Source organism: Lepidochelys kempii, chromosome 1, assembly GCF_965140285.1.
Source record: "Lepidochelys kempii isolate rLepKem1 chromosome 1, rLepKem1.hap1, whole genome shotgun sequence".
NCBI classification, from domain to species: domain Eukaryota; kingdom Metazoa; phylum Chordata; order Testudines; family Cheloniidae; genus Lepidochelys; species Lepidochelys kempii.
In genome coordinates, this window is record NC_136380.1 from 349874 (window position 1) to 370950 (window position 21077).

The following is a 21077-nucleotide window of genomic DNA, read 5'->3' on the forward strand; positions in this document are numbered from 1 at the left end:
GCCTGTACTTTAAGAATTTAGGTGTATTCTTATCACTTGGCTAGTTCCAGAGGTATAAAAGAAAGAATCAAAACCACTGTCTGCCAGTGTAAGGGCCTTCTCTTACTGTGACAGTTTGTGGCCCTGTGGTTAGGCTCAGGCCTTTGGCTAAGCAGCAGAGGCAGCCATAAGCTGGGAAGCAAACAGTCACATCCTCACATTCCAAACTAGTCACACTGAAATAAGGTGCTATTCGGCTGTTAGGAATACAATCCTGTCCTGATAGTTCCTATCACCTCCAGAGAAAAGGAAGTGCCTAGAAAATGTAAAAGGAAACTTAGTTTGATAGCATCCTGTCTGGCAAGAACTCACTTATCAATAGCTGGGATGTGAAATCCTCACTTCTGTATTGTCTTGTCATTATAGTTCCCACTTTGCTGTTGTTTGTCTGTATAATCTCTGTCTGGTTCTGTGATTGTTCCTGTCTGCTGTATAATTAATTTTGCTGGGTGTAAACTAATTAAGGTGGTGGGATATAATTGGTTACATAATCATGTTACAATATGTTAGGATTGGTTTCAGAGTAACAGCCGTGTTAGTCTGTATTCGCAAAAAGAAAAGGAGTACTTGTGGCACCTTAGAGACTAACCAATTTATTAGAGCATAAGCTTTCGTGAGCTACAGCTCACTTAGAATCATAGAATCATAGAATATCAGGGTTGGAAGGGACCCCAGAAGGTCATCTAGTCCAACCCCCTGCTCAAAGCAGGACCAATTCCCAGTTAAATCATCCCAGCCAGGGCTTTGTCAAGCCTGACCTTAAAAACCTCTAAGGAAGGAGATTCTACCACCTCCCTAGGTAACGCATTCCAGTGTTTCACCACCCTCTTAGTGAAAAAGTTTTTCCTAATATCCAATCTAAACCTCCCCCACTGCAACTTGAGACCATTACTCCTCGTTCTGTCATCTGCTACCATTGAGAACAGTCTAGAGCCATCCTCTTTGGAACCCCCTTTCAGGTAGTTGAAAGCAGCTATCAAATCCCCCCTCATTCTTCTCTTCTGCAGGCTAAACAATCCCAGCTCCCTCAGCCTCTCCTCATAAGTCATGTGTTCCAGTCCCCTAATCATTTTTGTTGCCCTTCGCTGGACTCTCTCCAATTTATCCACATCCTTCTTGAAGTGTGGGGCCCAAAACTGGACACAGTACTCCAGATGAGGCCTCACCAATGTCGAATAGAGGGGAACGATCACGTCCCTCGATCTGCTCGCTATGCCCCTACTTATACATCCCAAAATGCCATTGGCCTTCTTGGCAACAAGGGCACACTGCTGACTCATATCCAGCTTCTCGTCCACTGTCACCCCTAGGTCCTTTTCTGCAGAACTGCTGCCTAGCCATTCGGTCCCTAGTCTGTAGCTGTGCATTGGGTTCTTCCGTCCTAAGTGCAGGACCCTGCACTTATCCTTATTGAACCTCATCAGATTCCTTTTGGCCCAATCTTCCAATTGGTCTAGGTCCTTCTGTATCCTATCCCTCCCCTCCAGCGTATCTACCACTCCTCCCAGTTTAGTATCATCCGCAAATTTGCTGAGAGTGCAATCCACACCATCTTCCAGATCATTTATGAAGATATTGAATAAAACCGGCCCCAGGACCGACCCTTGGGGCACTCCACTTGATACCGGCTGCCAACTAGACATGGAGCCATTGATCACTACCCGTTGAGCCCGACAATTTAGCCAGCTTTCTACCCACCTTATAGTGCATTCATCCAGCCCATACTTCCTTAACTTGCTGACAAGAATACTATGGGAGACCGTGTCAAAAGCTTTGCTAAAGTCAAGAAACAATACATCCACTGCTTTCCCTTCATCCACAGAACCAGTAATCTCATCATAAAAGGCGATTAGATTAGTCAGGCATGACCTTCCCTTGGTGAATCCATGCTGGCTGTTCCTGATCACTTTCCTCTCATGCAAGTGCTTCAGGATTGATTCTTTGAGGACCTGCTCCATGATTTTTCCAGGGACTGAGGTGAGGCTGACTGGCCTGTAGTTCCCAGGATCTTCCTTCTTCCCTTTTTTAAAGATTGGCACTACATTAGCCTTTTTCCAGTCATCCGGGACTTCCCCGGTTCGCCACGAGTTTTCAAAGATAATGGCCAGTGGCTCTGCAATCACAGCCGCCAATTCCTTCAGCACTCTCGGATGCAACTCGTCCGGCCCCATGGACTTGTGCACGTCCAGCTTTTCTAAATAGTCCCTAACCGCCTCTATCTCCACAGAGGGCTGGCCATCTCTTCCGCATTTTGTGATGCCCAGCGCAGCAGTCTGGGAGCTGACCTTGTTAGTGAAAACAGAGGCAAAAAAAGCATTGAGTACATTAGCTTTTTCCACATCCTCTGTCACTAGGTTGCCTCCCTCATTCAGTAAGGGGCCCACACATTCCTTGGCTTTCTTCTTGTTGCCAACATACCTGTAGAAACCCTTCTTGTTACTCTTGACATCTCTGGCTAGCTGCAGCTCCAGGTGCGATTTGGCCCTCCTGATAACATTCCTACATGCCCGAGCAATATTTTTATACTCTTCCCTGGTCATATGTCCAACCTTCCACTTCTTGTAAGCTTCTTTTTTATGTTTAAGATCCGCTAGGATTTCACCATTAAGCCAAGTTGGTCGCCTGCCATATTTACTATTCTTTCGACTCATCGGGATGGTTTGTCCCTGTAACCTCAACAGGGATTCCTTGAAATACAGCCAGTATGCATCCTTGAAATACTTCATCGGATGCATACCATGGAAACTGCAGCAGACTTTATATACACACAGAGAATATGAAACAATACCTCCTCCCACCCCACTGTCCTGCTGGTAATAGCTTATCTAAAGTGATCATCAGGTTGGGCCATTTCCAGCACAAATCCAGCACATGTTAGGATTGGTTAGTTAAATTTCAGGAAAATGATTGGTTAAGGTATAGCTAAGCAGAACTCAAGTTTTACTATATAATCTGTAGTCAATGAGGAAGTGACTGGGGGTGGGCATGGGCATGTGGGTGTGGGAAATGGGAGCAGGGAATGGGGGTAAGAAAATTGGAATCATGTTTTGCTAAAGGGGGAAATGGGAACAGGGACACAGGTGTAAGGCTCTGTGGTGTCAGAGCTGGGAAGGAGGATACTAAGGAAGGAAACTGGAATCATGCTTGCTGGAAGTTCACCCCAATAAACATCGAATTGTTTGCACCTTTGGACTTCGGGTATTGTTGCTCTCTGTTCATGCGAGAAGGACCAGGGCAGTAAGTGGGTGAAGGAATAAGCCCCCTAACAGTCTGTAGCAGACCCCTAATGACATCCCCCTTCTTTTTTCCCACTTTACCTTCACCCTAAGCCTTTTAGCTGGTCTGCCTGTCCCCTCCTTCTGGACCTCAGAACACGTGAATATATTCTTGGTGTGTAAGGCAACCCTTCTGCCCTCTTCCCTTCCTGGCCGTCCTGTACCCCTGCGTGCCAGTATTCCAATCAGGAGAGTTATCTTACCAAGTCACTGGGAGGCCACTTGAGTCATCATTTAGCTTGTGTACTAACACTTCCTGTTTATCCCCCATGCTCCTTGCATTTATGGGCAGACATCTAAGATGTGGAGCAATTCCCTCTTGTTGCTGCTACATCTGTCTTGTCATTTTCCATCCCCCTTCTGCCCCAGCCAAACACTTATCCCTTTGGTAAGGTCAGAGAGAGACTTTTTTATACCTCCCTGGGGGTTTTGTCCCCTGCCCCCTGGGAACTTAGTTCAAAGCCCTCTTCACTGAGCTGGCAAGTCGGTGTGCAAAGCTGCTCTTCCCCTTCTTGGTCAGGTGAGCCCCATCTCTTCCCAGCACAGTATCCCACGGTCAAGGAGGCCAGAGCCTTCCATCTACACCATCTGTGCAGCCGTGCATTCATCTTCAGGACTCGCCTTTTCCTGTCGGGGCCCTCACCTTCCACTGGGAGGGTGGACAGGAACACAGCGTGTTCCCCCTTGCTCCCAAAGCCCCCAACCTCACTGCTGATCTGCTCCCGCTCAGACCTGCCAGTGTCGGGATGATGGGCAAAGGGCAGGGCGTCTTGGGTGCCTCCTGGGACATTGTGTTGTACTGATTGCTATAGATTTCCCCCGTTCCCATGCGTTCTGTGCTGCTGTTTGATGTCTGATTGCTCCCTTCACTTCCCCACTGAACAGGGCGGGTTGCGAGCCAAGTAAACTCTTCCTTGGGGACATTGTGGCTTTTTGGCCATCTAACAACCTCTTCGAGAGCTCCCCGTTTCTATTCACGTTTCTCTGTCCACATTTTCCCTAGGCTTTGGGAACTAGCCCTTCTGAGGAGCCAAGTGTTTATTACTGGTTGGGGCATGTCTCTCTTTGCCCTCATCAAATGTAACTGGCTGATGATCCTGGTCCGTAGGCCACGGCCCACTTCCAGGCTAGCGATGGTTTGGCTGTGTCAGTATGCAGTCCGGGATAAGAAAAGGGGTACTTGTGGCACCTTAGAGACTAACCAATTTATTTGAGCATAAGCTTTCGTGAGCTACAGCTCACTTGATCGGATGCATACCGTGGAAACTGCAGAAGACATTATATACACACAGAGATCATGAAACAATACCTCCTCCCACCCCACTCTCCTGCTGGTAATAGCTTATCTAAAGTGATCACTCTCCTTACAATGTGTATGATAATCAAGTTGGGCCATTTCCAGCACAAATCCAGGTTTTCTCACCCTCCGCCCCCACCACACACAAACTCACTCTCCTGCTGGTAATAGCCCATCCAAAGTGACCTATCCTAAAGGATGACCCAACACTCTCACAAGTCTTGGGAGACAGGCCAGTCCTTGCCTACAGACAGCCCCGCAACCTGAAGCAAATACTCACCAACAACCACATACCACACAACAGAACCACTAACCCAGGAACTTATCCTTGCAACAAAACCCGTTGCCAATTGTGCCCACATATCTATTCAGGGGACACCATCACAGGGCCTAATAACATCAGCCACACTATCAGAGGCTCGTTCACCTGCACATCCACCAATGTGATCTATGCCATCATGTGCCAGCAATGCCCCTCTGCCATGTACATTGGTCAAACTGGACAGTCTCTACGTAAAAGAATAAATGGACACAAATCAGATGTCAAGAATTATAACATTCATAAACCAGTCGGAGAACACTTCAATCTCTCTGGTCACGCAATCACAGACATGAAGGTCGCTATCTTAAAACAAAAAAACTTCAAATCCAGACTCCAGCGAGAAACTGCTGAATTGGAATTCATTTGCAAATTGGATACTATTAATTTAGGCTTAAATAGAGACTGGGAGTGGCTAAGTCATTATGCAAGGTAGCCTGTTTCCTCTTGTTTTTTCCTACCCCCCCCCCCCAGATGTTCTGGTTTAACTTGGATTTAAACCTGGAGAATGGTCAGTTTAGATGAGCTATTACCAGCAGGAGAGTGAGTTTGTGTGTGTATGGGGGTGGGGGGGATGTGAGAGAACCTTGATCTATGCAGGAAATAGCCCGACTTGATTATGTAAAGAGTTGTCACTTTGGATGGGCTAGCACCAGCAGGAGAGTGAATTTGTGTGGGGGGGTGGAGGGTGAGAAAACCTGGATTTGTGCTGGAAATGTCCCACCTGTTGATCACTTTAGATAAGCTATTACCAGCAGGACAGTGGGGTGGGAGGAGGTATTGTTTCATGATTTCTGTGTGTATATAAAGTCTGCTGCAGTTTCCACGGTAAACATCTGATGAAGTGAGCTGTAGCTCACGAAAGCTCATGCTCAAATAAATTGGTTAGTCTCTAAGGTGCCACAAGTACTCCTTTTCTCTTTACAATGTGTATGATAATCAAGGTGGGCCATTTCCAGCACAAATCCAGGTTTTCTCACCCCCCCTCCCCTTTCTGGTGTTGGGTGTTAGAAAGTTATCTATCGTTTTTGGAAGATCCAGTTTCTCAAGATCTAAGGAGAGTCCAGAGCAAAGTCTGTGCCCTGCCCTGGTCTGAAGGGGAGGTCACTCTGTCCCACCCGGCATCTACCCTTTGGCAACCACCTGGTGCAGGGCCCAGCTTGCTGCCAAGGGCCAGGCAAGAGGAGCTGGACCTGCAGGACTCTGGGGGGGCTGCTCCAGTCTGGGACGGGTCCCAGCTCCGCTGTTAGTGCTGCGGAGAGCTGTTAAAGCAGCTAAACGCTGCTGGGTTGGGAGCACTGGGGTTACCGCATTAGCAGAGTGCGTGTGACTTCCAGCCCTGTGTTACGGGGGCTCTGGGGCCCTGCTAGGTGGCTGCAGGCCCTGACAGCCTTTGAATAGGGCACTGGTGCTGTCCACTCATGCCAGGTGCCTGTGGCCCTTCCCCCTGGCTGGGTCTGGCTGTGGAAGAAGGGACCCGTTGGCCCTCACGTCCTCAGAACAGGGCTCCGTGCGTCATTGTGGTGCCTGCCATCCCTGCGCTCTGCCATGCAGCACCTGGCTGTCAGCAGGAGAAGCTGTTCCCCACCCAGACCCCACCAGTGAGCTGCCTGGGGGTGCGCAGACCCCTGACCCCATGCCGCTGTGTCTTGCAGGTGCTGGCTGAGGAGGAGAACGGCGTCCAGGCTGCCTGGGAGTCGGAGGAATCGGATTGCTCAGGTGTTGAAGGGGGTTCTGGTCCAGAGTCCAATGGCTCCAGAGTGCGAGTGGGGCAGGAGCCCGAGGAGCTGGCCGGCCATGGGGGGCTGGAGCCTGCCAGCTCCAGAGTCTGTGGGGCACAGGAGGAGGAGGAGGGGAGCTGCTGCAGTGATGAAGGGGAGGACGGCAGTGACGTCTATTTCTATTACACCATTGGGGAGCGCTGGATTGACTATCTGGAGAGGACCGAGGAGGGCAGCCTCATCCGACATGTGCGGCCAAAGGTAACGGGGGCAGGGCAGCCACGAGCCCGTCGGGGCTTCCCTGCACGATAGGGATGAGCGCGTACAGGTCTGGGGGCTGCCACGGGGCACCGGCTGATGGCTTCTCCCAAGAACAAGGGAACCTCCCCGCAGGCCCAGGGCCAGCCCTGCCCCGAGTCTCTGTACCGAGTCTCTGTACCCCATGAGGAGGGCTGGAGGAGAAGCTGGACAGCACCTGACTAGGGCAGAGATTAAACCTGGATTTCCCCACAGCCTGAGAGTGGAACAATGAGCCCTGTGGGGCAGGGCCAGCTCTAGATTGGGAGTACTGGGTTGGTCTGTCTGTTGAGGGTTGGGGATGGTACTGGGTCTCTATCAGGGATGGGTGTGGTACAGGGTCTGTCGAGGGATATGGCGGGGGTCTGTCTGTCAAGTGCTGTGGCGGTACGGGGTCAGTCTGTCTGTCGAGAGGTAGGGGTGGTACAGGGTTTGTCTGTCGGCGGTGGGGATGGTACGAGCTCTCTCAGGGTGGGGGTGGTATGGGGTGTCTGATGGGGGTCTGTCTGTAAGGGGTGGTACAGGGTCTGTCTGTCAGCGGTGGGGATGGTACGAGCTCTCTCGGGGTGGGGATGGTATGGGGTGTCTGATGGGGGTCTGTCTGTCGGCGGTGGGGATGGTACGAGCTCTCTCGGGGTGGGGATGGTATGGGGTGTCTGATGGGGGTCTGTCTGTAAGGGGTGGTACAGGGTCTGTCTGTCGGCGGTGGGGGTGGTATGGGCTCTTTTGGGGGATGGGGGTGGTATGGGGTATCTGATGGGGGGCTGTCAGGGGTGGTACAAGGTCTGTTGGGGGCAGTACCGGGTCTGTGGGGGGGGCACAGGGGACGCTCTATCGGGGGGGTCGGCACAGGGTCTGTGAGTTGGGGGTGGATTGGGGTCTGTGGGGGGTGGCACGGGGTCTGTGGGGGGGGTGGCACAGGTTCTGGGGGGGGGCACGGGGGTCTGTCAGCTGTGTTCCCTCTAAACCGCGCCCCATCTAATCTGCGCCCCAGGAGTGATCGAAGTGCCCTGCGATTGGTTAGCAGAGAGGCTCCATCAGGCTGGCAGCCCATGTTCAGATGCCCTGCCCCCGCTGCTCAGCAGCCCTCTGCCCCGGAGCCCCTGCTGGCTGTGCAGGGGCGGAGTGTTGATGTCAGGGTGTCCCCCTCCCCGTGCACCCCAGCACAGGGCGGGAACAGCCCCAAGGGTCTGAGGTCTGAAAGCTGGTGAGCGAGTGCCTTTAACTTAAGGAAACAGCGCACGGTCTCTCAGAGACTTCCCCAGCGCACACAATCTCTCTCTCTCACACACACAGATATGCGCGTGTGCAGAGTCTGTGTCTCTGCAAACAGACACACACACGTACACAGTCTCTCTGCACGCGCACACACACGTACACACGTACACACACAGTCTACACACACACAGTTTGTGTGTCTCTATACACACACGCAGTCTGTCTCTGCACACACACACAGAGCCTGTCTCTGCGTGCACATGCGCGCACGCACACACACGTCTACACACACACAGAGTTTGTGTGTCTCTATACACACACATACACAGAGATTTCAGAGTAGCAGCCCTGTTAATCTGTATCCACAAAAAGAACAGGAGGACTTGTGGCACCTTAGAGACTAACACATGTATTTGAGCATAAGCTTTCGTGGGCTACAGCCCACTTCACACAGAGTCTTTCACACTCATCTCCGAACACATATTTGTGTTATTTTTGTTTGTTGTTACTTCTTGGTAGTTCTAGCAATGCACATATATTCTCTGTAATTTTATTCTTTCAAATTTTATTTTAGTGTTTTGACTGGTCTGTGCATTTCATAATTTTTTTTCTCTCTTACACTTAAATTTAATTTTTTGAGTAATGAGTTCTAAAATTCCTAACCTGTCCTGTCTGAAGTAATTATCCCTATGGTAACTTTTTAAAAATATATATTATATCTAGATTTTTTGTTCCTACTGGTGACGCACATCCACACATACCTCGGTGCACATAACAAAATTTGTTCCACACATGGATGGAAAAAATTAGAGGGAACATTGTCTGTCTGTGGGTGGTAAGGGGTCTCTGTCTGCCTGGGGGTGGTACGGGGTCTCTGTCTGTTTGGGGGTGGTGCGGGGTCTATGGGGGTAGTATGGGGTCTCTGTCTGCGTGGGGGTGGTACGGGGTCTCTGGGAATGGTACAGGGTCTCTGTCTGTCAGGAGGTGGTATGGGGTCTCTCTGTCTGTTGGGGGTGGTATTGGGTCTGGGTGGAGGAGGGCAGGGGGTCCCTGAGGGTCTCTCCAGAAGCCAGCTGGCTGCGCCATGTGGGGTCGCCATTCTTCAGCTCCTGCCAGCATTTGCTGTTCGTCCTTTGCTTCTTGTCCTGGCCTTTGGGGCTGGGATTCCCGCTCCCGAGAAAGCTGCCTCGGGAGGGGTGAGTGTCTGAGACTGCACCGTGGCCCTGCCTGGCCTCAGGCCCAGCCTCCCCGGAGAGTAGCCTGGGCCTGGAGTGGAGCTGTTCTCCGGCCTGGTGTAGGGACTGCTCTGGGCCTGACACATGTTGCCTTGGGAGCTAGTGAGCTGGGAAGCTCCAGCCCTGAGGGGTGCAGCATGGGGCGTCTCCTCCCTGCTGGGCCAGGCTTGGGGCTCAGGCCCCCAGGCTCCTGTGCTGCCAGGGGTCCCCCGAGTCCCCTGCTGCTGCCTGAGTCAGGCTCATGCTCCTCCTCTGCTGGGAGCTGGCCCTCAGGCTGTCTTCAGCCTAGATGCCTCCCTAGTGATCCCTGCCCTCCCCCTCCCCCAGGGACTCCCCTAGCCCTCTGGGGGGCTATACTGTGGGTCCCCCTGGCCTAACAATCTCCCCCCTCCCATCCGCTTGCAGATGAAGCGGAAGTCGGAGCATGGCCTGGACAGCAGGGCCCTGTCCCCTGGCAAGAAGCTTTGCAAGGGCTCAGAGTACGGCAGGTGAGCTTTGGGCTGTCCTGGGGCAGCAGGAAAAGGGGTCACCACTTACCAATACACACACACACACCCTGCCCGCCAGACAGCCTGCACCAGCTCGCGGCCCCCAGGGTGCTCGGCTGGGCGAAGGGGAACCGTGCGGAGCGGGGCTGGGATGTATGGGGCAAGGGGGCGGTGGGTAGTGGGGGGTGAATGCAGTTGGTTCTTGGGGTGGGGGAGCCTGGCAAGTGGGGGGGTCTGGTGGCTGGGGGTTGGCTCTTGAGAATGGGGGGTGGAGGGGTCTAGATAACTCCCCCAGTGCTGTTGTGTCTCACCTGACGGGTCTCTCCATGGTGACCAGGACGCTGGGCCCCTGCATTCCCAGCCCCACCACCACCTTTGGGGACCTGCGCAACGCCAAGCCAGGCCAGGGCCGCCGGCGCCGCATCCCCTCAGTCGCCCCGCCCCCAGAGCTGCAGGACTGGCTCCGCACCTTCCAGGTAGGGGACCGGCTCCTCCCCATCAGCGCAGCGGGGCCGGCCCAATGGGCCCTCCTCTGTCACAGACAGGGAAAGCATGTGTGGTGAGGTGATGGAGCCGTGGGGAAGAGGGGGCAGGGGCGGCTGGCCAGGGGGCTGGGACCGTGCGGGGAGGGGCGGCTGGGCGGGGGGCTGGGCTTGTGGGGGGGGCAGTGAGGGTGGGGCGCAGCTGCCGGGGTACACAGCCCTTCCCATGCGCTCTCTCCTGCCCAGAGGTGGAGTGGCCCGGAGAAGCTGGTGGCCCTGGACGAGCTCATCGACCGCTGCGAGCCCTCCCAGATCAAGTACATGATGCAGGTGATTGAGCCGCAGTTCCAGAGAGACTTCATCTCCCTGCTGCCCAAGGAGGTGAGTGGGGCGAGGGAGGGGCCAGCCTGGGGGACAGCAGGAGCCACTGGCCCCGTGGGGCTTGGCCCCTGACTGGCCCCTGACCTGCCCCCTCTGTGCAGCTGGCGCTTTACGTCCTGTCCTTCCTGGAGCCCCGGGACCTGCTCCGCGCCGCCCAGACCTGCCGCTACTGGAGGGTCCTGGCTGAGGACAACCTACTGTGGAGGGAGAAGTGCAGGGAGGAAGGTAGGAGCTCCGCCCCCTTCCAGGCCACGCCCCCTGCCGAGCCACTCCCTCTCCCTGCAGGAGGCAAAGTGGGGCAGGACCCTACAGGCTCCTGGCACCCGCTCCTGCAGGAGCTCCCCCGCCCTGAGGCTCCCAGCCTGGCCCCTCCGCCCGCCTGCCCTGGCTCCCTGGTGGCCTGTTCTCCTACCGGAGAGGGCAGCGCAGCCCCTGCTCTGCTGCTGGGAGTCCTGTGCCCACGTCTCGCTGCCTTCCCCTGCCACAGGCATCGAGGAGCCCCTGAACCTGCGAAAGCGGCGCCTGCTGAGTCCCGGCTTCATGTACAGCCCCTGGAAATTCGCCTTCATGCGTCAGCACAAAATCGACATGAACTGGCGCAGTGGAGACCTCAAAGCGCCCAAGGTGGGTGAGCGTGAGCCATCCCCCAGCAGTGCCCCCTGCTCAGAGCCCCTGCCAATGGGTAGGGTGAACTAGGCCCTGTGAGGCGCACAGATGCGATAGGGGGAGTGGAAGCAATCCATGGCCAGGAACAACAGGGGGCATTGTAAGTATCTGGGAAGAAAAGAAATCTGGCTCCGGTCTAGACCCATGACTGGCTGGAGCTGGTCACTGCGAGTGATGCCGCAGGCCGACGAGGCGTCTTTGAGGAATCGCTCGGTGCTGTCTGTCAGCAGAGCACATGCTCAGTGCAGGAAGGGCAGGCTGGCTTGCTGGCAATGGGGAATTGCCATCCATGGGGTGTTCCCAATGAGCATCTGCAGAGCGTGGTGCTGCCTGGCCCTGGTCAGCGTTTTCACTGTGACCTGGAAACGTGCCTGTAAGACATGTGGGTGGCAGAGCTGCAGAGGCGAGTGGGGCAGTCAGTGACCTGGCTCTCTTGGGAAGTGGGGCCCATTTAAAGGAGAGTTTTCGAGTGGTAAGATGCAGTTACCTATCAGCGGGGAGTGCTGGCTGTCCCTCCAGGGGGCTTGGGGACTGTCCTGGAAAGCAGCCACTGTTCAGAGGTCTGGGGATCAGCAGACACACGATGGGAGCTCCTTGTGCGACACTGTGGCACAACTGGCAAATGCGGCCCTTGGATGCACACAGGGGAGCAGTGTGTAGGGCCAGGGAGGGGATTTTCCCCTCTGTACGGCTCTGATGACACTGACAATGACCACGGCCGGAAGCTGAAGCCAGACAAGCTCAGTGGAAACAAGGCCCCAATGTCTAACGCTGAGACTAACTCCCAAGGCCGTGGTGGATTCCCCATCTCTCGGTGGATCAGTGCCGGCCCTGGCCTCTTTCTGCAGCAAGCTCTGGACACGAGCTGTCGGGCTCAGTGCGGGGGGAACCAGGGAGGGGGGTTTAGACACGAGCCGTCAGGCTCAGTGCGGGGGGAACCGGGGGAATTAGACACGAGCCGTCGGGCTCGTGCGGGGGGAACCGGGGAGGGGGGTTTAGACACGAGCCGTCGGGCTCAGTGCGGGGAGAACCAGGGGGGGGGGGGTAGACACGAGCCGTCGGGCTCAGTGCGGGGGGAACCGGGGAGGGGGGTTTAGACACGAGCCGTCGGGCTCGGTGCGAGGGGACCCGGGGAGGGGGGTTTAGACACGAGCCATCGGGCTCGGTGCGAGGGGACCCGGGGAGGGGGGTTTAGACACGAGCCGTCGGGCTCGGTGCGGGGAGAACCGGGGAGGGGGGTTTAGACACGAGCCGTCGGGCTCGGTGCGGGGGGAACCGGGGAGGGGGGTTTAGACACGAGCCGTCGGGCTCGGTGCGGGGGGAACCGGGGAGGGGGGTTTAGATACGAGCCGTCGGGCTCGGTGCGGGGGGAACCGGGGAGGGGGGTTTAGACACGAGCCGTCGGGCTCGGTGCGGGGGGAACCGGGGAAGGGGGTTAGACACGAGCCGTCGGGCTCGGTGCGGGGGGAACCGGGGGGGGGCGGGGTTAGACACGAGCTGTCGGGCTCAGTGCGGGGGAAACCGGGGGGGGGTTTAGACACGAGCCGTCGGGCTCGGTGCGGGGGGAACTGGGGAGGGGGGTTTAGACACGAGCTGTCGGGCTCGGTGCGAGGGGAACCGTGGGGGGAGGTTCTCTGGATCACAGGATCTAATGGCCCTTTGTGGCCTCACGGTCTCTCCTGGGATGATCTGAGCTCCTCTGAACCCGCTGCTCCTGCGCCCTGCAGAGGAACCGTCAGCCTGGCCTGCCTTTCCCCAGTGACCCTGGCCGGAAGTAGAGTCTGGTCTGTCTGCCTGCAACCCATCACCCCAGTGTCTGGGTGGCAGGACAGGACCGTGATCCCCACTGCAGAGAGGGGAAACTGAGGTACCGAGCTGCTGAGTGACAGCATTGAACTGAGGTCTCTGAGCACCTAGGCCAGTGTTCTGCCTTGAGGCTTTCCCCCATAGTCTGACAGTGCAGCTGAACACGGCCTGTCAGGCAGGGTCAAACTCAGGTCCAGCCTGCCTCGTACCTGGTGCCTTGCAGGACAGCACCATGTGCCTCGGCGGAAGACGCAGGAACCCACAGGAGGTAGTTCTAGGGAACCTGGGCTCTAATGGGCACAGATGGGCTTAAGCCCTGATGCAGGAGGAGCCCTTCCCTTCCCTTCCTTGCAGAGTTGCTGTAGCGGGTTGATCTCAGGGCGTTAGAAAGACGAGGTTGGTGAGGTCAGAGCAGCTTTCGAGCCATTCAAAGGCCAGCTTGGAAGATCTGTGGCAGTGAGTTCCACAGGCTAATTGCACAGTGTCTCTCCTTTCCGTGTCATTGACTGTCCCCTTGTCCCAGTGCTATGGGACTGGGAGAACGGAAGCCCCTGGTTTCTTTCCCCGTCAGGATCTATAGACATTTTCCATGTCCCTCTTGTTCTCTGCCTTCTCAAGTAATGATCCCAATCTTTTCCATCTCTCTCCATAGGAGAGTTGTTCCCAGCCCTTGGTGATTCCTGCCAGCCCGTTAGCACTGCCCTGGGGGATATGGGGGCCAGTACTGTGCGGCATCCAGACGGGGCTGCACCATTGAGTGACCTGAAGGCATTCGCATCCCATCCCTGGTGCAGCCAACAGCTTCTGGCAGTTTTGCCTGCAGGGCTCCATTGGGCTGCCTATAGTGGCACCCAGCACCCATCCCTGAGCTGAGGGGGTTAATTTACCTCCTGTGAGGTGTCCTGGTTTACGGACACCCCCCGCCCGTGCACATTACTCTGCACTTATTGACATGGGATTTCATGGCTGTCGTCCTGTCCATTCCCCAGCTGGATTCAGTCTCTCTGCTCTCGACTGACCCCAGTGTTTCCCCTCCCTGCTCCCCCACTTTCCTGATCACTAATAAATACATCACCCAAGATGGGAGCTAGTCCAGAACCTTCAGCTCCCGCTCGCGGGTGGACGAACCAGTGACCTGGCTCTTCGCTTTCTGTCTCCTGGCCGCTTTGTACTTGTGATGAAGTGGGAATTTTTTGTAATATTTTTATGAAGCTTTGTGTGCCTCAGTTTCCCCCGTATCCTGCATTGTCCCCTGCTTTCTGGGCAGGGTAAGACACGGGTGTGAATAGCACCTCCCTGTCTGGGGCCTGAGGATCCACAGCAGCGGCGCTCTTGGGAGGACCATGGCAAATCCAGCTGCCCAGACAGGGACACTCAGAGAGATCGGGACTCCCCACCTCTCCGCAGGGGGCTGAGCCGCCTCCCCCAGCTTGGGACCAAGGGGCTGGGGGGTGAGGCGGGAGTTAAGAGTTGGGCTGTGGGAAGCAGTCGGCACACACCTGAACTGGGACAGAGGGGGGGCCTGGGGCTCTGGGCTGACCAGATGGACTGTGGTGTAACGTTCTGTTCTCTGTCCTACCAAGGGCTTCACCGCAGCCTCAGTCAACAAACACACTCTTTTGCTGGGGAACCCTGGCTGCACACCTGCAGACGCTGGTGGGGGGGTGTGCGGCTCCCTCAGGCCTCTGCCTCGCACTTGCTGAATGAAACTCATGTGTGCTGCAGGTGCCCGGAAGTCCAGGCTGAGGCAGCAGTGAGGACACGTGGCTGACCCTGGAGGAAGAGTGAGACCCCCCCGGGGTCCTCCCAGAGACTGGTCCAAAGCTGGGCCATAGCACTGATCCAGGGCAGAACTTTGCTTTGTACCCCCCTGGTGACTTCACTTCTGTAGCAGCCTCTTGGGGGGGCCTGGGGAAGGCCATTTGCAGTCTAGGTGGATGTTACTCTGAGTCTGGAGTGGAGCCCTGTCACAGATCCCCAGGTCGGGGCTACGCCCCCAGCATTGGAACGTCTCTTGGAGAAACCCTTTGCACATGCCAAGGGGTCTCTCGCTTCCTTCAGGGTGTGCCACGCCGCCGCCTCGCGGCCTGAGACAGCCTCTGCGTGCCCTCCTGCATCCCGCCGCGAGCTCTGCCCTGGCAGGCTGTTTGCCATGACAGCAGGCAGAGTTCAGACCAGTCGGGTTTGTGGGGCTGCTGGACACAGCGCAGGGAGTCCGGTGAGCCAGAGACATGAGGGTAAAAGCATAGACCGTGCTGGTCAGTGTCCCAGAGCCCAGCCAAGCTGCTCTCCCTCCGACCAGCTCCCTCCAGCAGCCAGCACTTCTCCCCTCCCTCCCACCCTCCCTTCTCCACTCCCCTGCACGGCCAGAAACTCAAGGGCTCTCGGGCCCCTTGTCAATTTGGGTGGGTTCCAAGCACATCTTCCATGACAGGCAGGTGACACCCAACTATGTCCCCTCACCTGCCCCAAGAGCAAACTCAGTCCCTTCCACCACCACCCTAAGGAGACTGAGTCACCCAGGGAAAACAGGCACACATGGGGTCATGAAAATATTCCAAAAAATTCCCACTTCTTCCAGTGCTGGTTGTTTCCTTTGGGAGGGGGAGGTCTGTCCAGGCTGGCTCCCTTGTTACCAGCTCTTCCCTCCACAGGTCCTGAAGGGACATGACGACCATGTCATCACCTGCCTGCAGTTCTGTGGCAACCGTATTGTCAGTGGCTCCGACGACAACACCCTGAAGGTCTGGTCAGCCGTCACCGGTGAGGTGAGCCCGGCCTGCAGCTGGGGCTGCTGTGTCCCTGGGCCCCACAGGGGCGGGTGGCTGAGCAGCCTGGCTGGCTGCTCCCACGCTGCTGTTCCTAATGGGGCATCTGCTCCCTCTGCAGGGGGCTGGGGGGTGGCCTCAGCCTGGGCCTGGCTGTTCTCACACCTGGGGTTTCCGCCTGTGGCTGCCCACCCCCCTGACTTTCTCGTGCTCTCTGCAGTGTGTGCAGACCCTGGTGGGTCACACGGGGGGAGTCTGGTCCTCCCAGATGAGGGACAACGTCGTCATCAGCGGCTCCACGGACCGGACGCTGAAGGTGTGGAACGCGGACACGGGCGAGTGTGTGCACACGCTGTACGGACACACGTCCACTGTACGCTGCATGCACCTGCACGGGAGCAGGTAACCCCGGGGTGGGGGCGCCGGGATGGGAGCAGGGGGGCAGGGCACCTGCCTGGGGGCAGGCAACTTTGGAGCTCATCCGTGGGGCAGGGGAAGCCCACACAGGAGGGGGCGGGCAGAGGGGCCCATCCCGGGCGGGGCTGCTGCTGCTGCTCAGCGTGCCTGTCGTCTGCAGGGTGGTGAGCGGCTCGCGGGACGCCACGCTGCGCCTCTGGGACATCGAGACCGGGCAGTGTCTGCACGTGCTGATGGGGCACGTGGCTGCCGTGCGCTGTGTCCAGTACGATGGGCACAAAGTGGTGAGCGGCGCCTACGACTACACGGTGAAGGTGTGGGACCCAGAGAGTGAGAGCTGCATCCACACACTGCAGGGCCACACCAACCGCGTCTACTCCCTGCAGGTGAGATCCCGCCCCTGGGTGCGACCCTGCCCAGACCCCAACCCCTGTCCCCTGCCTAGGCACCATCCCCAGGCAAGACCCTGCCCAGAAACTGCCCCTTTTCCAGGCGCCGCCCCTAGGTGAGACCTGCCCCCTGCCTAGGCACCGCCCCTAGGCGAGACCCTGCCCCTTTCCCAGGCCCTGCCCCTAGGTGAGACCCCCCCCGCCCCCCCCAGGGTTGCCTGGGCCGTGCCTGCTCCCTGCTGAAGGGGCAGCCCTGGGGGTGTGCCCATGGCTCACCCGGTCTCTTTCCGGGCAGTTTGATGGGACGCACATCGTGAGTGGCTCTCTGGACACGTCGATCCGGGTGTGGGACATGGAGAGCGGTAACTGCCTGCACACGCTGATGGGGCACCAGTCGCTCACCAGTGGCATGGAGCTGCGGGACAACATCCTGGTCTCGGGCAACGCAGATTCTACCGTCAAGATCTGGGACATCAAAACAGGCCAGTGCCTGCAGACGCTGCAGGGTAAGTGGGGCGGGGTGGGGGCAGCCCTGTCCTCAGACAGCACATGGGGCGACTCTCTGCCCGGCTGGGCCGGGGTAGATACTGCTGGGGGTGTGGTGCGGACCCAGGCCGCGGGGGTGCAGTGAGGTTCGCTGCGTCAGCCTCCTGCGAGGCCGGGGACAGCGCAGCAGGTTAATGTTAATGGTGCTTTTCCCCCAGGGCCCAGCAAGCACCAGAGCGCCGTCACCTGCCTCCAGTTCAGCTCCAAGTTCGTGGTGACCAGCTCAGATGACGGCACCGTCAAGCTCTGGGACCTCAAGACGGGCGAGTTTGTGCGCAACCTGGTGGCCCTGGAGAGTGGGGGCAGCGGGGGGGTGGTGTGGCGCATTCGCGCCTCCAACACGAAGTTGGTGTGTGCTGTGGGCAGCCGCAATGGCACCGAGGAGACCAAGCTGCTGGTGCTGGACTTTGACGTTGACCTGAAATGAGCCCCAGCCAAGCCGGGATGGGATGGAGGATCCCGCAGGCCGGGCACAGCACCTGGGCTCCGCAGGGCAGGCCCCGGAGCAGGCCTCAGCCCCTCTGCAGGGCTGTAAATACTGTATCCAGCCTGCCTCAGCCTTATTTATATGTGTGCGCGCCTGGACATGGGACTGGCAGGGAGGGCCCCGCACACAGCCAGGGGCCTGGACAGAGAGCAAAGGCAGCATGTTTTGTACACACTAATATATCAATCTATTTCTGTACCTGGGGCTGCGTCTGGGGAGCTGCACAAACCGCGCTGCCAAACTGCCCCCTTGAGTATCTTCCACTGATGTGGCCACAACCCCAGAGGGGCCCATGGGGGTCTGGCTGCAGCTGCTGATGGGGGGATCGCAGCTGCAGCCTGTTCCTTTGGGCAGTCCCAGAGCCGTGCTGTGTGATTCCTGCTGGTCACCCGAGCCGAGTCCTGAGCCCTCGTGGGGCTGCGCTGGAGTGTGGGGGCAGGGTAACAGGGTGGCCTGTGGCTGCTCTTCCCCCGAGGGCCATGCTGCGTCCCACACAGCAGCTCTCTCCTCTATTCCAGGCAGGGCAGCGTGCTGACAATGTGCACCCGGTGCTGGGCACACAGGGCGGGTGGCATCTTGCAGGGCAGCGCCAGGTGCATCACGGCCCGCTGGCTACTCAAGCGCACAGGCCGCTGAGGCAGGCCAAGGTAGATAGGGCAGCTGTACTGCAGCAGGGAAGCGTTGGGCCTTGGAGCGCGCCAGGCCTCCCCCACAGCCTGCACCCAGATGGGCGGCAGCAGGCAGGGCTGGGCCGAGAGCGTCTCCTGGAGCAGGGCTGAACGCGTGTCCCACAGGGCGTGGTGCAGCTCCAGGCCGGTCAGGTAGAGCCCGCTTTCAGGGGGGGAGCTGGGCGGTAGCAAGCAGGGCAGCACCTGGAAGAGCAGCGGAGGATCAGGAGGGCCGGTGCCGGCCCTGGGGAGGGGCCAAGGAGGATTTCCCAGGAGCAGCGAGCCTGCCCTGCGCGTCAGAGGGGTGGCATTACCTGCTGGTCCAGGTGGTAGTGGTCCAGGTCCTTCTTCTCGACCCGGGCTGCTTCCTGGAGCAGTGCCAGCAGGAGGCGCCGTGGGTACTGGAAGGCAGAGAGGTGGTAGAGCAGCGCAGGCTGCCCAGCCGCCATCCCCAGGTACCCACACAGCAGCTGGCAGCGACACTTCAGGGTCTGCAGCCACCTGCGTGGGTCCTGGGGGCCAGTGGGGGCATAGGGCAGCCAGGGGCGGGGGAGGCGTCCCCGCTCCAGTGCCCGCAGGATGGTGGAGCAGCGTGGGATCTGGCAGGGCCGCCCCTTCAGCTGCTCCTGAGCACAGAGCAGGTCCCGATCCACCTGCTGCAGCAGGGCCAGGAAGCTGCCACACTCCTCCAGCAGGAAGCGAAGCAGGGGCCGGGGCTTCGGCCGTGTGCACCCACTTGGGAGATGCCCTCTGGCCCCCACCTCCCAGCCTCGCTGCTGCAGCGTGTCCTGCAGCTCCCGCACCAGCTGCAGCCCCTGCTGCACCAGCTGCCCCAAGGCCCCCTGCTGGGTGCTTGGCGGGGGGGTGGGCTGCCAGAGGTCCTGAGAACGCAGCAGGTCTGCGAGCAGGCTTGAGCTCTGGCTCTCGAACAGCTGCTGCTGTAGGTCCTTGTGCAGCCCACAGGAGGCTGGGTCTGCTGGGCCCGGGAGCTGCTGTATGCGGGCCCGGGTGTCTGCGATCACGTCCTCTTCCGGCAGAGCTGGGGGCAGAAAGCTACAGTCAGTCGCAGCCCCCTTCGTCCCCGTGTCCCTGCTCCTCCAGCTCCAGCCCCATTCTCTGCCCGCCGGGGGCATGCAGCGCCCTCAAGGGCTCCCTGCACCCCTGGGGGAGCAGACTGGGCAGCAGGGGCACTTCCTTACCCAGGTTGGAGCCCCTGATGAGGGCAGTGAGGAGGGTCTGCAGCCCCCGGGGGGGCAGCAGACGCCAGGCACTGCCCAGGCACTGCTGGCTCAAGCTCTGCACGGCCTCTGTGTCCCCAGCATCCAGGATGTAACCGCCGTAGAGAATCGACCCTGAAACAGCAAGGAACCGTCACGGCCCTGACCCGCGGCCCTGGGCCCAGCCAGCCTGAGCTCCGGGGCACCGCGCGGAGGGCGAGGGCAGGGATGGGCCCAGCTGCTGCCCCAAGTGTTCCTGGGAGGCAGGATGGGCTCTGGCCACCTCCCTACCTGCCAGCTCCTGCATGGCCTCCTCAGGGTTGGACACCACCTTCGCCAGCCGCTCCTGCAGCCTCAGGCCTGCGAACAGCTCCGCCTCGCTCCTGGGGGACACAGCGAGCGGTGAGATCTCGGGCAGCTGGGGAAGGGGGGGGTCGGGCCGGCCGCACTCACCAGGGGTAGAGCCGGGCCTGGGCCAGGCTGCCGTAGTGCTGTCTGTGCAGCAGCACTGCGTGCAGCACCAGCAGGGCCAGCCCGTGCTCCTGCGCGGCACGCCAGGCCGGCTGGCCCAGCAGCTGGCCGTAGCTGCGCTGCAGGCTGCTCTTCAGCTCCTGGGGGGTCTCGCAGAAGAGCGTCACTGCTCTGCGGCGCACAGCTCCTGCAGGGGTACAGACGGGCGTCACCCCTCCGCGCCTGGCCCCCACATGGCACCACTTAGGGACTAACGCAGGCGCCCCAGCGCGCTGACGGCAGGGCCTGCTGCCGCCCAGAGCGCACGTTGCACCCGGCGCCTCCCCCCACAGCCCACAGGGCCCGGCCCATGGGTGGCTTGGGCTTGGCCTCACCCCACACGGTGTGCTGCGCCCTGTGAGGAGGGGGCACCGTGTGCTGGGTAGGCAGAGCTCAGGTCTGGCAGACGCAGCAGGGTACCAACGCACCTGGCACGGCCCCTGTGGCATCAGCTGCAGCGATGAGCCAGAGGCGGAATTTGGGGTGGATCTCGTCCCCTTTCATGTCTGCCAGCTGCAGATCAGGGGCCTTCGCCCCCCCTGCAGTAAGAGACAAAGGCACAGAAATCCTCATGCCGCGGTTGCGGGGCGGGCAGGACATGGAGGGGTGGGAGTCTGCTCACAGGACGGGGATGGGGAGGTCTGGGAGGCGGCTGGAGGGGAAGCTGCCGTGGGGGTGCAGGCAGACAAGCGACTCCCAGGAGCAGCCAGGCGCAGGGGAGGCCGTGGTGGGACCGCATTTGGGGTCCGGGGCGGGGGGGGAGGTGAGGTTCCCTCACCTTCAGGGGCTCTCTGGAGCTTGCTGAGCTGCGCGAGCACCGCCGGGGGCCAGCACTCCTGGCGGTGGCAGTT

General features: G+C 58.7%; 2 protein-coding genes across 2 annotated transcripts in view; one reads left to right on the forward strand and one right to left on the reverse strand.

The window, feature by feature from the left end:
• LOC140904662 (F-box/WD repeat-containing protein 7) overlaps window positions 1-18029 on the forward strand; it is a 42978-nt gene extending 24949 nt beyond the window's left edge. Inside the window, 11 exon segments of the mRNA XM_073327106.2 lie at window positions 6586-6912; window positions 9807-9889; window positions 10227-10365; window positions 10618-10752; window positions 10854-10977; window positions 11240-11376; window positions 15879-15992; window positions 16213-16394; window positions 16570-16795; window positions 17094-17304; window positions 17503-18029. Coding sequence (XP_073183207.2) covers window positions 6586-6912; window positions 9807-9889; window positions 10227-10365; window positions 10618-10752; window positions 10854-10977; window positions 11240-11376; window positions 15879-15992; window positions 16213-16394; window positions 16570-16795; window positions 17094-17304; window positions 17503-17771 — 1947 coding nt within the window. The 3' untranslated portion in view covers window positions 17772-18029.
• LOC140904668 (dynein heavy chain domain-containing protein 1-like) lies at window positions 18006-19632 on the reverse strand. The gene is made up of 2 exons (XM_073327121.2): window positions 18814-19632; window positions 18006-18703 (listed from the first exon to the last, which is right to left on the reverse strand). Exons 1-2 carry the CDS (start codon window positions 19630-19632, stop codon window positions 18341-18343), a joined length of 1182 nt encoding a protein of 393 aa, XP_073183222.2. The 3' UTR covers window positions 18006-18340.
• Between the last annotated feature and the right edge of the window lie 1445 nt (window positions 19633-21077).